At 39.4% G+C, this 15,303-nt stretch overlaps 1 protein-coding gene across 5 annotated transcripts in view; it reads left to right on the forward strand.

The window, feature by feature from the left end:
• The window catches only part of banp (BTG3 associated nuclear protein), a 65,092-nt gene that overhangs the window by 932 nt on the left and 48,857 nt on the right, over positions 1 to 15,303 (forward strand). Inside the window, exons 2-9 of one of the 5 annotated variants that reach the window (XM_061969938.2) lie at positions 5,040 to 5,118; positions 5,229 to 5,341; positions 5,447 to 5,646; positions 6,089 to 6,169; positions 6,750 to 6,922; positions 9,475 to 9,714; positions 10,744 to 10,878; positions 13,955 to 14,076. In XM_061969938.2, coding sequence (XP_061825922.1) covers positions 5,049 to 5,118; positions 5,229 to 5,341; positions 5,447 to 5,646; positions 6,089 to 6,169; positions 6,750 to 6,922; positions 9,475 to 9,714; positions 10,744 to 10,878; positions 13,955 to 14,076 — 1,134 coding nt within the window. In that variant the 5' untranslated portion in view covers positions 5,040 to 5,048. Of the gene's footprint in view, positions 1 to 5,039; positions 5,119 to 5,228; positions 5,342 to 5,446; positions 5,647 to 6,088; positions 6,170 to 6,749; positions 6,923 to 9,474; positions 9,715 to 10,743; positions 10,903 to 13,954; positions 14,077 to 15,303 lie in introns of all 5 variants that reach the window. The other 4 variants (XM_061969937.2, XM_061969936.2, XM_061969939.2 and 1 more) reach the window with 4 other exon arrangements.

Genomic DNA, 15,303 nt, shown 5'->3' on the forward strand with positions numbered 1-15,303 from the left:
ACCGTTTTGCTAAGTCAACCTAATTCGAGTCTTACCTTAAGTAAACATTAGCTGAAAAGTCGGTTTAGGAAAATGTGAACTCGAATTAATTTGCTTGTGTCTGGCACGCAATCAAGTCAACATTGATTTTCTTGCATAATACTGGCAGTCACCCTTATAGTTTACATGCAATATATATTTCAGTATGTGTCAACATATTAACATGTTACTTCATGTATCTAGATAAATAAATTTAATCCATGTTAGAATGTTGAGGTAATGCGGTTGTAAATGTATGTTGTCAAACGGGTGTCAAACACATTTTCATTGAGGGCCACATCGCAGTAATGGCTGCTTTTTTAAAATTAATTTACATTATGCATGAGGGTAATAACCTGTGATTAATCATGATCCATCGAAATGCATGTGCATTTCATTATTTTTTTTAATGCATAACTTGCTTTAAAATCATAAATAAAGATGACAAGCAGATATTTAACTGTTTGTTTTTATCTCACAAAAATAGTTTTGCAATACAGTATATAATATAATTGGCATGATCAGATATTAAAGTTTAAAATATGCATTTTTTTTTCTCTTGTCAAAATGGGAAGAACGAATGCATTTAGTAAAAAAAAAAAAAAAAAGTATTTTATTGAAACCCATTTTTTTCTGGCTTTCGCGGGCCACATAAAATGATGTAGCGGGCCAGAACTGGCCCCCGGGCCTTGAGTTTGACACCTGTGTTGTAAAATGTAGTGGTGCTAATTTCTTGTCTGTTATATAAATAATAGCAATCCATTTTTCTACCGCTTTCATTGTTAATGCAATTCTCATAATGTCATATGCTGACTGTGTTTTTATAATTACTTTTGTCTAAACATGTGTGTCATATGTGATAGAGGTAATATACAAAACCCCAAACCAGTGAAGTTGGCACGTGTCCATCCATCCATTTTCTACCGCTTGTCCCTTTTGGGGTAGCGGGGGTGTCGCTTGAGCCTATCCCAGATGCATTCGGGCGGTAGGCGGGGTACACCCTGGACAAGTCGCCACCTCATCACAGGGCCAACACAGATAGATAGACAACATTTACACTCACATTCACACACTGGGGCAGGGGTCGGCAACCCGCGGCTCCGGAGCCGAATGCGGCTCTTGGATCACTCTGATGTGGCTCAGCTGCATACTTGCCAAACCCCCTGATTTTACCGGGAGGTTTCCGGATTTCAGTGCCTCTCCCGGAAATCTCCCGGGGCAAACATTCTCAGATTTTCACCCGGATAACAATATTGATGGCACTGCCTTTAACGTCCTCTACAACATGTCTTCGCGTCCGCTTTTACACCATGCTATCTGCGTGCCGGCCCAGTCACATGTAGTATGCGGCCTCTGCTTACACACGCAAGTGACTGCAATGCATACTTAGTCAACAGCCATACAGGCTACACTGAGGGTTGTGATATAAACAACTTTAACACTGTTGCTAATATGCGCCACACTGTGGACCCACACCAAACAAGAATGACAAACACATTTCGGGAGAACATCCGCACTGTAACACAACAGAACCAATACCCAGAATACCATGCACCCCTAACTCTTTCGGGCTACATTATACACCCCCGCTACCACCAAACCCCGCCTCCCCAACCCCGCCCACCTCAACCGACGCACGGAGGGGGGCGGGGTTTGGTGGTAGCGGGGGTGTATAATGTAGCCCGGAAGAGTTAGGGATGCATGGGATTCTGGGTATTTGTTCTGTTGTGTTTATGTTGTGTTACGGTGCGGGTGTTCTCTCGAAATGTGTTTGTCATTCTTGTTTGGTGTGGGTTCACAGTGTGGCGCATATTAGTAAAAGTGTTAAAGTTGTTTAAACGGGCACCCTCAGTGTGATCTGTATAGCTGTTGAACAAGTATGCATTGCAGTCACTTATGTGTGTCTGCACAAGCCGCATATAACATGTGACTGGGCTGGCAAGCTGTTTGTACAGGTTGTAGATGGCACTAAAGGCAGTGCCATTATAGCACACCCTTATTATTGTTGTTTGGGTGAAAATCAGCAGACATTCGAAAGAATAGTTGCTCTGAAATTCGGGAGTCTCCCGGAAAAATTGAGAAGGTTGGCAAGTGTGATGCTGTCAAGCGGCATTCATATAAAACTTGCGGGCCGCACTAACATTACATTTTCATATTAAGGTGCGGGCCGCGTGTCTGAGACCCCTGGTTTATACATAGCACAAAGCAAAAAAAAACTTTGTATGCAGTGTTATTTCATTTTAAATTTCAAAAGAGTTTTGTGGCTGCCATTGTTTTCTTTATTTTGTGAAACGGGTCAAAATGGCTCTTTGAGTGGTAAAGGTTGCTGACCCCTGCACTAGGGCCAATTTAGTGTTGCCAAGCATGGGTTGACTCCTGCCGCTGTCGATATCGTTTCATCAGGCGAAGAGGGACGGTATAGGTTGTTCTCCTTAGTGTCCTCTCTCAGGTTGTACGGTATTGCTTGTATTCCGACAAGTATGCGAGCACAAGTCAGCTAACAATTGAGGTAAAGGGATTCGCTCTATTCCACCTATACAGTGCTCTAAAAAAACACCCAAAAACTTCCATCAACGTTTTATATACACGCTGTAGGTGTGTATAATGTAGTAACAAGCACATTCAAAATAAGATATAATAATGCCCGATTTTGGTCATTTCTATACATCCATCCATCCATCCGTCCATTTTCTACCGCTTGTCCCCTTTGGGGTCGCTGGGGGTGCTGGAGCCTATCTCAGCTGCACATGGGCGGAAGGCGGAGTACACCCTGGACAAGTCGCCACCTCATCACAGGGCCAACACATAGACAAACAACATTTACACAGTAGGGCCAATTTTAGCGTTGCCAATCAACCTATCCCCAGGTGCGTGTCTTTGGAGGTGGGAGTTAGCCGGAGGGAACCCACGCAGTTGTGTAATTCATAAATAAAAACAGAATACAATGATTTGCAAATCCTTTCCAACTTATATTCAATTGAATACACAGCAAAGACAAGATATTTTAATGTTCGAACTGAGAAAGACAATTTTTTTTTTTTGCAAATAATCATTAACTTAGAATTTAACGGCAGCAACACATTGCAAAAAAGTTTGCACAGGGGCATTTTTACCACTGTGTTACATGGCCTTTCCTTTGAACAACACTCAGTGAACGTTTGGGAACTCAGGAGACCAAATTTGGAAGCTTTTCAGGTGGAATTCTTTGCCGTTCTTGCTTGATGTACAGTTTAAGTTGTTCAACAGTCCGGGGTCTCCGTTGTTGTATTTTATGCTTCATAATGGGCCACTCATTTTCAATGGGAGACAGGTCTGGACTACAGGTAGGCCAGTCTAGTACCCATACTCTTTTACTACAAAGCCACGCTGTTGTGACACGTGCAGAATGTGGCTTGGCATTGTCTTGCTGAAATAAGCAGGGACGTCCATGAAAAAGACGTTGCTTTGATGGCAACGTTTGTTGCTCCAAAACCTGTATGTACCTTTCAGCATTAATGGTGCCTTCACAGATGTGTAAGTTACCCATGCTTTGGGCACTAATACACTTTTGAACTTTGCGCCTATAACAGTCCGGATGGTTCTTTTCCTCTTTGGTCTGGAGGACACGACGTCCACAGTTTCCCCAAAAAATTTGAAATGTGGACTCGTCAGACCACAGAACACTTTTCTACTTTGCTTCAGTCCATCTTAGATGAGCTCAGGCCCAGCGAAGCCGATGGCATTTCTGGGTGTTGTTGATAAATGGCTTTCGCTTTGCATAGTAGAGTTTTAAGTTGCACTTACAGATGTAGCGACAAACGGTAGTTACTGACCGTGGTTTTCCAAAGTGTTCCTGAGCCCATGTAATGATATCCTTTACACACTGGTTTTTGATGCAGTACTGCCTGAGGGATCAAAGATCACGGGCATTCAATGTCGTTTTTTGGCCTTGCCGCTTACGTGCAGTGATTTCTCCAGATTGTCTGAACCTTTTGATGATATTACGGACCGTATATGATGAAATCCCTAAATCCTTGCAATAGCTCGTTGAGAAATGTTGTTCTTTAACTGTTGGACAATTTGCTCACGCATTTGACCACAAAGTGGTGACCCTCGCCCCATCCTTGTTTGTGAATGACTGAGCATTTCATGGAAGCTGCTTTTATACCCAATCATGGCACCCATCTGTTCCCAATTAGCCTGTTCACCTGTGGGATGTTCCAAATAAGTGTTTGATGAGCATTCCTCAAATTTCTCAGTCTTTTTTGCCACTTGTGTAAGCTTTTTTGAAACATGTTGCAGGCATCAAATGCCAAATGAGCTAATATTTGCAAAAAATAACAACGTTTACCAGTTCGAACATTAAATATCTTGTGCTTGCAGTGTATTCAATTGAATGTAGGTTGAAAAGCATTTGCAAAGCGCCCCCGTGACCCCGAAGGGAATAAGCGGTAGAAAATGGATGGATGGATGGATGTATTCTGCTTTTATTTACAATTTACACAATGTGCCAACTTCATTGGTTTTGTACAATATTCTCTCAATGGTGTGCCAGTGCATGAAGCAAGAGCCCGGAAATGGCCCCAATTTACATACATGTGAGAGATTTACCGTATGTTCCATCAGATACTCTCAAGGTGCATGTCTGATTAATATTAATGCACAAAAAACAATCTTAATGTATAGGAGTAGTAAATTTATCAACATTTTTCCTCGAACTTTCCTTAAGATGGGCACTTTCCACTTTATTGTGAATATACTGTATTGTGTGTGTGAGAGTACGATTTATTTAAATAAACATTAGGAAATGTAAGCATATTTTATATGAAACTCAACAGTTTGTGTTAAATACAAATGCTTTAATATACTGTACATTCAATTAATCAGTTCCCCCATTTTCTCCTCAATTACTGTGCCTAATATCCCTTTCAACTTAGAACATTCCTGGAATTCTGAAAATATATATTTAAAAAATAAATGGTATCCTTTTCAATATCTTATTTATAATAGTGTAGTAAAGGGAGAGGTTTCACTTATTCTAGATCTGAGCTATGTCAGAAGAGGAACTGGAGGAAATTGTGCAAATAACAGTGGAGGACTTAAGCCCGGAGGGCCCCGCAGGTGAGAATCAATGGAAAAATTACAAAAGTATTGGTATTTTATGTAAAAAGATGTCATATAAACATCGGTCTTACCTCTGTTTGGCTAAAGAGTGTGTACTTGTGTCATAGCAGACATGCTGGACAATCATGGACAAAATGAAGAGAATCCTCAGAAGAAAAAGAGAAAATTCAGCAACAGTCAGGAAAACTATGGCAACAACCAGGACATATCTTATATTAAGGTATTTAAGCTTTTCTCCCTTGGATGTAATCCTAAACCCTTTTATTTTTACAATGTGACACTTTGGGAGGCATTCGCTCACATATTTGAAAAACTTTCTTGCCAGAATATGATGGTCTCATTCACAACATCGGTCAACCAGCGATTGGAAGTAATTGAATCAAAGCTGCAGTCTGTGGACACCACTTGCAAGGCTCTAACACAAAGGCTGGATAGCATAATGAATTATGCAAAAAATCCTATCCAGGTTCCAATGGTTGCAGGGTCACCTCAGGGGGCCACTCAGACCTGGAACAAAGTGCGGTGGTAAGAATCATGTTCTCGCAGATTTCAGACCAATTTATCTGTATTAGGCTTTAGGTATTTTTAGTGCTGCATAAATGATGCATTGGGACTATTGCGCTATTTGATCACATTTCTTATGTAAATCTGAAGGGCAAGTAGCTCATTCCTTAAGGCTTGGACATTACACTGGTGGGTCAGCAGCATCTTGCTACGTCCAGTTGTAGACAGAAAAAATATAAACATTTTCATTGCTATTTTAGCAGAATATTAAAAGACCCTATGCATATAGTCAAATATACACATTTTTATGATCTTTATGTTGCCTCTGAGTCAAAAAGTCATCCCTGGGATCCCTGCGTTAGAGTAAAAACTGACCAGGATAAATATGATTGTTAGAAAAGAAAATTACTTAAATGTAAGTCAAATGTATCAATTGAACACTTGTCTCTCGCATCCCCCTCAGTGTTGTTCCTCAAACAAATGTGATTGTGGGCAGTGAACCGATGAAGCAAGAAGACCCTTCATTGGAAAATCTGCTCAGCAAGTGAGTTGCTTTTAGTCTCTTGCTGCATTCAAGCCTGCTGGTAAATTATTTTTGTGAAGAAGCAGTTTTACTGTTGTCAGTCCTGACCATCTTTTGAGAGCTTCGATAATTTTTCCGTTGTATTTGACCAGAAACTAACCAGTAATACACACAACTTGCTGTCATATTGAGACAGAAATGTAGGCTTTTTCAAGGCGAGTTGACTGCGGTACTGCAACAACCTAAAACGAGTTACATAATCACTAATCTTTTTTAGGAGAGGTTTAATGTGTATACCTGGTAGGTGAGACTCTTCCCATTAAGACTAAATACAGCGGAAGTTACTCTCTAGATTCCGTAATCTTTTTTCCAAACTTTTATCGTCGCTTTAGCCATTTTGTAATGAGCTGCCAGGACAGAGACATGTGCACCATTTTCTGTCGCTATAGCATAATACATTTCCTGTTTTATGGTCATCATCACACTCACGAACCGTTGTGAATCCCCATACCTAATTTGGCCACTGTTAATAACAATATGCATGTTTGTCCTTCAATAACAATATGCATTTTTGTCCTTCTGCATGGGGTTTTCTTTGCAGCACAGTGGCTAAGAAGCGACAAAACACAATCCTGGTGAAGGTGCCAGCCCCCGAGGAGAGTCAGGAGGAACAGGATAGCGGCTCAGAGGCCAGTGACTCCGTTTCCAATGGAGGAAATCCAAACAATGCACAAAATGGACAGAATGTCACGCTAATCACACTCAATTCTGAGGGTAAGACTTTTCACTTTAGACGAGCCCAGTGAAATTCAAATGTCAGAGCTGCCAACTGGATTCTGCAGGAGACCCACATACATTTCCTTTGTCCACCAACATCCTTGGTAAAGTTAAACATTTCCCAGATTGTAATATTTTTGTGTGGATATTAAATAGGGATGCAACGGTATGCGGTAAAATGATTCCAGCCTGCACCGGACAATGCGCTTTATAAACCACACTTCTTGTGTGTTTGCGGGGGTGTGCTTGTACAGTGTCACAAAAAGCCTTCCCCACAAGTAATCTTCAATCTCCGTGCCTCTTCTCTGTCATTTTGTTGTAATTGGAGCCCAGGAGAAAAAGGAATAATGACCAGCACTAGCATAGAAGTTGAAAGACAAAATTTTAAAAAAGCAGCAGCTTCATTCAAATGCACCTCGAGAGAGACAGCGTCTTACCGTTTTCTGGCAGATCAGTTGTTGCATAGGAATATTCCGCCCACAATGTGGACTGCGGACACCGTTGACTATACTGGAGAAATACATTTACCGACTGAGTTAATCAGAACAAAAATAACACATTTTTAGGTAAATACTTTTGAATTCAACTTTCTGTTTATGTGTTTGCTCTAATTTAACTCCTCATATTTATCATGTACGAATAAACGAAGAAAAACTCACACTTGTTGTTCAAATAATTGTTGACTCTTTGGATAAAAAAATATTGTTCCTGAAATTATTAAACTTTTTCTGTGATGGCAGACAATATTTAAAACTACTGTATCTCAAATTCAAACTTAACTTTAATGTGTTTTTATTAACTATAAGCTATTTTAAGTAATAAAAAAAAACCCTGCAATTTGGGTCTCCATTAAGAAGAGATGGTGCGTCTTAAAGCCAAACCACTGGTAAGTGGCAATTTACCATTTAAAAGCATTGTTGAGTAACTGTTAACTTTTAATAAAAGTATTTACATCAGTGATTCTTTGTTTACTTCAGAATGCAGTGTTTGCTGACAAGCACAATTAAAAAAAAACTTTAAGAGGAATAAAGGTTTCTCCCTTAACACCCAAAAAATGTAGCAAAACAGAACCAGAATCCTGTACAGGTATACCACTAATATAAAATACTGAAGTCTTTCCCTGGACATTCAAAGGATGACGAGGACATGATTGATCAATAATCTCTTTATTACTTGAACAGGTTATTTTTGGCCGCAAATTTCGCAAAACCAATGAAAAGCACATCCACATATTTGCAGCCATCTTCACTCATCTCTCATCCAATAATCAATCAGGACTCAGCCTGTGCATATTTACAGCTTCACATACATCCTGAAATTCTAAAACTCATATAAGTTCCGGGTCATTTCACATAGCTGTCAAGTCTCTCGTTTCCCCCAAGATGCGACCGTATCTTGCCCTTCTGTACTCTGGTTCTCCCATTTATTAGTTTGTCGTAAATCTCCCACCTTTTTACATTCATTAAATCAAATCTCCTGGATTGCATACACTAAATATCGTTAGCTCTTAAATATGTATTGTAATGATTATATATGAATCCTCTGTTAGTTCTACCATAACATCCATTTTTATTATCCTTACACAAAGCATTGCTTTTCATTTCATTATATCTATAATGTCAGTAAATATAGATAAAACCACAAACCAAAAAAAGGTCAGGTGTTGTTAAAGTGAATAGTTTATTATATTTTACCTGTCTCCTACACTTATACCTGGCACTATATTGAAAGCACATGCACTGATACAACTGGCTTCTGGGCCTGTTGGTAACAGCCACACGGTTATTTTCTTTTTTTTTTTGGCCCACATCCTTTTCAAAAAGACCTATAATAGTGATTGGTTTGACAACAAAATACGTTTCCTTTGTGAGGGGATCAGATGTCTCAGAAGATGGGCAGTCGTTGACAGGACATCTGGATTCAGCCGTATTTTACCTGGCGTTTGTAGCTGTAACTTCTAATTCTAGTTCTAGTCAACTGTTTTGTCAAAGTAATCTTGCGCCCCAGCTCCAGATGAATGATAGTTCTTGATGCTGCGCCATTTGAGGGATTGGAGATTGCAAATGTTCGCTTTAAGATTGGGCTCTTGCTCTGTACACTTCTTTTAATGTTATTAATCGCTAGATGATGAAATATGGACATTGATTCCTGTCTCTCTTTGAGTAACACTGCATTCATTATTTCAGTAGGTTTACTTAGTTGCTTGTGCATAATGCACTATTTGTGATAGGTGGTCTTCACATGCAGACTATTATCCATTCAATTTTAAATCATATTTATGTTTTAAGTTTAAAAACTGTGTCTTATATTCAAAACACTTTGTGGCTCTCAATGTTGTTGTTTTTACCAGGGTGAAACAATTTGCTTTTCAATTCTCGCACTTCCCCTGTTTTGCCAGATGGGAGTGCTGTTGTATTAGGCGCTTTGCAGTTTATCAGTAAAGATGTTTGTCATTAATACAGTGGAAGGATTAAAATGTTCCACCCTGAATGACTGAAGTTGTTCACACGGTAAATCTTGAGTTTGAATAAGTGTTTATATGGTTTCAGATGACTACCCTGGGGGCACATGGTTAGGCGATGAGACGAACCCAGAGATGCGGGTTCGCTGCCCAGTCTCGCCAGCTGACATGCTCCATATCACCTCAAACTGCCGCACAGCAGAAAAAATGGCTTTGACACTGCTGGACTACCTTTTCCATCGGGAGGTCCAGGCCATGTCTAATCTGTCTGGTCAAGGCAAACATGGCAAGAAGCAGCTGGATCCACTCATGATTTATGGCATTCGATGTGAGTCCAATGTAACTTTAAAAAATGTTCCTCATTTTAGAAGATATGTTTGTGCTACTATTTGAAGACTTTACAGTGACCCAATTGCAGACCTTTTTTTTCCTCCACATGACTATTGCCTGATAAATGTAGAGCTTACTGTACTGTATATTAAAGTAATATGTGTAAACCTTAAGTCGCCCAGGGATTAACTCATTGCCCCTTGAATCCATAAATGAACTCTGAAAACTTCCCATATTTTATCTCCTGCCATTACAAAGCAGCATTGAATAGAACACAGAAATAGGCTGCAGTCTCTATTCCCATGGTGGGTTACAACAACATACATTCATCATTGCACACAAGCGTTAATGTGCAACACATTTTATAACATACCAGACTTTAAATGACAAGCACATGTCTGGAAGAATGATCCAAGAAGAGACACTCTTAATTCACTGGGCTCTTTGATTGCTGTTTCTGTCCTGTAGCTACATAGTGTATTTTGCACATGCATATAGAGTCCAAATCAGATTATTGAGGGGATACAAGACTGCATTGGAACTGAAGCATAGCCGGTTGAATGAATCACTTAATTTTCCTCAAAAGAAAAGGAATGAAAGAGCACTTGTTTTTCCTGTTTGTACTTGTCCCATTGAGTGTGGAAGGGCAGCCTTCTCCCATATGACATGTCTGCAGATGACCCTCAGTGTACCCCCTCTCATTTTTCTACCCCAGGCTTTGGCTGAGTGATAAATTTGTGTAGAATTGAGTTGTAAATTACTTGATCAGTTCTTGGGTTTCGCGAGACAGCCATCAACGGCTGTTGCGCTCCTTCATCAAGTGGTTACATTTCCTTGCACTAATCAAATGACTTTTTTGTGCATCTCGTTCTATCATGTGCTTTGTGTATTCTGGTGCCCTTTATTTGTGCCGCTGTCACAAAGTAATTTCAGTTTGCAGCTATTCAATTCATTTCTGCATTCAATAAGAATATTCCAATGTGTAAGCAGTTTAAGATGTACTCAGACTTCTTTTGCTTCTCTGCAGGCCACTTGTTCCACAAATTTGACATTTCAGAGTCAGACTGGTATCGCATCAAGCAAAGCATTGACTCAAAATGTCGCACTGCCTGGAGACGCAAGCAGCGTGGTCAGAGTCTGGCCGTCAAGAGCTTCTCTAAACGTACGCCTCATGTTTCAGGCTCAGGTAATGTACATATCATGTGGTTCTTTAAACAGGGCCGTAAAGTTTCACACTATGTTTTCTTTAATGCGATCACTCATTCTCCATTGCACCAGACATTAACCTTAGAAATATCGATTAACATGTAATATCTCACAACCTTCTTTTCTATTTTGTGGTAAAAGTAATAAGTAAGATTGGTATAGTGGCACATGTTTCAGAATAGACAATGAATAGAAAATGTCTTTATAATATAACATACCCAAGTATAAATACCAACTGCTTACATACATACATACATACATACATATATACCGTACATATATACATACATATATACCGTACATATATACATACATACATAGGTACCTACGCTCCACATACATACACAAATACAGTACATACCTACATACTCAAAGTTCGTACATCCACAAATCAAATCAAATCAACTTTATTTATAGAGCACATTTAAAATTTACCACAGGGGTAGCCAAAGTGCTGAGGCACATTCACTGTACAAACATACATATACGGTACACATACATGTACATATACATTCACTGTACAAACATACATATATACATACTGTACATATACATTCACTGTACAAACAAACATATACACATACCATACCATACCAACTTTATTTATAAAGCCCTTTAAAAACAAGCACAGTTGAAAAACAAAGGGCTGTACACCACAAAGAAATAGAGGCAAAGGACAGACTAAAAAATAACATTTAAAACAGAAATAAAAATACACAATTAAAAAGCAAATATAAATTACCCTAAGAACAGTTTGTTAGATAAAAACAGTTTAAAAAGTTAAAAGCTAAAAACAGTTCAAAGTCTCATGCTGGGTTAAAAGCCACATACTGTACATATACAAGTACATATACATACATGCACTCATGCATATAATCTCATTTCATCAAACATAAATTAACGTTGTTACCCTAGGGTAAACTGGGTAACACATGGCACACTGACAAAGCTTAACCTATTGTTACTATAACAATCTACAAGGTTAATATAGCTGGCTTCTCTTTCTTCCCCTCCATTTTTCTGCTTTCTTTTGTATCTCTAGTTATCATTACATATATATGGTATTTGTATTGCTCCATTTGTAGTGTAATAATGCTCTTTGTCATTTCTGTTTTATTTATTTCACTAACTGCTTCTTTGCTATCACTTGTACCATCATATTTGTACATATCGTATTTGCTGATGTTGCTCTGTTGTTGTTATTGTTGTGTTTGCTGTTGTCGTTTTTGTCTCTCTGTCTTATTCCCCTCTTGTCCCCAAAATTTCCCCCTCTGTCTTCCTTATTTTCTCTTTCTATCCCCTTTGCTCCGGCCCGGCTGCACCAAATGATTATATAAATACATTTAATAAAGTCAAATACGAATAAGGCAACAAGAGTAGTATCCCACACTTCACTTTTGTAAAGTACATTTGTACAGCCGATATGGGCATCTACATCAACTATATGATTTGCCTGAGAAGCTGGACAGGACAAAAAAAAATAAAAAATACCAACTGCTACCAATTATACCAATTATTAAAATGCTTAATTTTTTCTCCTACAGTTCCACCGAAATAAGTACTTTATTCATTAATTGTATATTATACACTTACTTTAGAGTTATTTTAGGAAGTTTCACATACAGTGCGTGATGTTGCAGGTGGTTGCAATCAGCACACAATGCATGCTCTCCTTCACTCCCTGTGAAACATCACCTCTCACCTCCTATTGAGGGAAAGTAGGACTGCAGAGGAAACCCAAATATCCTGTGAGCACACACTAGGGGTAGTTGGTGAGGCCATGTATTTTCAGGCCACACATGCTTTAAAAATCAAAATACAAATACTGCAGTTTATTATGACACATGCACAAGATATGCTGACATGATACACCCTCTAATCCAATTACATATTAAAAGAAAAGAGGCAATTCAACACCATTCTAGCAAAAAGTAGCAGTAAAGCAGAATGTTTCCACACGTCCTCTGGAAACCCTTCCTCTTCTGGCAAACTGCAGTAGTACAGGTTATTTACTTATATCAATGTATGACCATAATAATGAAAAATGGGAGACATTTAATGGGAAAAAAACACACAAATGGATTTGTTCATCCATTTTCTTTGCTCATCATCCTGTTCAGGGTCACAGGGATGCTAGAGCCTATCCCGGCCACACACACACCCAGTACTGATTGCTAGTTTTATCTTGTAACTGAAGCATATAGACCAGTGGTCCCCAAACTACGGTCCGCGGGCCGCCAGCGTCTAAATTCCGGCCCGCGGGAATTCCCAAGTTTAAAAAAAAAAAAAAAAAAGTATATATATAGATATATATATTTTCTATTATTATTTTTAAAAATCTGTCCTTTCTAATCCATTTTCTACCGCTTGTTACTCTCTGGGTCTCCTAGCCGCAAACCTTTTTACTGAGGCATACTACATTCTTCACAGTGCTGCCCTTCCTGTTTTAAACATATTTATACCCCAAATATTAATATAGACTCTTGGCACTGAACCAGAAAACTTGGTTGTTATGAAAAAATGACCATAAACTGCTTCATTCATTTCTGATATCAAATGCTCTTTAATTGTTTCACATTTGTATTAGAGAGTAGGTATGATTGTGTTTATTTTATAGCTGGTTGGCAGACTTCAGTTACTGTGTACCCTGTTTTTTTATATGTGAACTTGTGTAGCATTGTCTTGGGTCATGTCACAGATCCAGCAAAGGTGTCAGACTTTTGATGGTGTGTTTAGACTGAGGCCTGGAGTTTGGATGACAAGATCAGGAATCCCTGTTGTTTGTAAATGTCTGATGCACATGCACAGTATAAACACAGCCTTGTTCACAGATGGCCGAGTGTTTTATAAAAGTTTAAAATGGTTTGTGTTGCCAATTCTTTAGATGATTTTGCCTCAAGTGGGAAAGGAAGCATCTAATATACAGTACTGTATATGCTCCTGTGTGCTTAAATCAGGTCCACCTAATTCTTGACCCACCCCCACTGAGCACACAAACACCCTTGTAATGTAGTGTTTCTGCTCTGGATCAGAGGGAGGCCTCGCAGAAGAAGCCACCCACATAGAAACAGCCACCCAGCAGACGTTGCACTATGCGTTGGCCAATCAGCAGGTCCAGTTCCATCATATTGGCGAGGATGGACAAGTTCAAGTGGTGAGTATCAAGCGTTTGTCCCTGGCTATTTCTCTAGATTGGTTATTTTCCAAAAAGAAGCTAACTGCATAAAGTTTACTGTCTTGTAAATGGTGAAGTGCATATTTGCAGTGTGCAGAAAGGGATTAGGCTACGCAACACAATGTAGCAGAAATCTTCTATATCCTTAACATTAAAAGAAGAGGTTGCTCTGGGATAAATTCTACAGCTGTTTGAGTTAAATTGTAATCAGACGATTATGACATAATGGGTGGGCTGACAAACAGGAAGTGTCTGGTACTAATTATGCTTTTCTTATTGGTGCACCTCGAGTAGCTCCAAATAGTCAAACCACGCTAAAAAGTTTTTAGTGAAAATGAAGTATCTAGAGAATGTATGCAGACAGGTTTAAGGGGGACCAATGATGAATTCCGTTACAGTGTTGGATACTTGTGTCAAACTGCTAAAGCGTCAAATTATAAGGTTCATGCATTTTTGCGTGAGCTTGTACACATTTTTGGATGCATCTGTTCGCGAGGTTTTGCAGTCCGGCTACGTTGCGATGTCACAGTGAGGTGGATGTTCATATATCGACTTTCTACAAAACTCTCAGCCAAAGGGGGATGAGCTACTCCCCTGCTGCCTTTCTCAACGAGAGATTGCAAGGAATTTAGGGATTTCACCATCTACGGTCCGTAATATCATCAAAAGGTTCAGAGAATCTGGAGAAATCACTGCACATAAGCGATGATATCACAGACCTTCGATCCCTCAGGCGGTACTGCATCAAAAAGCGACATCAGTGTGTAAAGGATATCGCCACATGGGTTCAGGAACACTTCAGAAAACAACTGTCAGTAACTACAGTTTGTTGCTACATCTGTAAGTGCAACTTAAAACCCTACTATGGAAATCAAAAAGCCATTTATCAACAACACCTAGAAACGCTGCCAGTTTTGCTTGGCCCGAGCTCATCCGAGATGGACTGATGCAAAGTGGAAAAGTGTTCTGTGGTCTGACGAGTCCACATTTCAAATTTTTTTTAGAAACTGGACGTCGTGTCGTGTCCTTTGGAACAAAGATGAAAAGGACCATCCGGATTGTTATAGGCGCAAAGTTTAAAAGCCAGCATCTGTGATGGTATGGGAGTGTATTAGTGCCCAAGACATGGGTAACTTACACATCTGTGAAGGCGCCATTAATGCTGAAAGGTACATACAGGTTTTGGAGCAACATACGTTGCCATCC

This window comes from Nerophis lumbriciformis, linkage group LG10, assembly GCF_033978685.3.
Source record: "Nerophis lumbriciformis linkage group LG10, RoL_Nlum_v2.1, whole genome shotgun sequence".
NCBI classification, from domain to species: Eukaryota; Metazoa; Chordata; class Actinopteri; order Syngnathiformes; family Syngnathidae; genus Nerophis; species Nerophis lumbriciformis.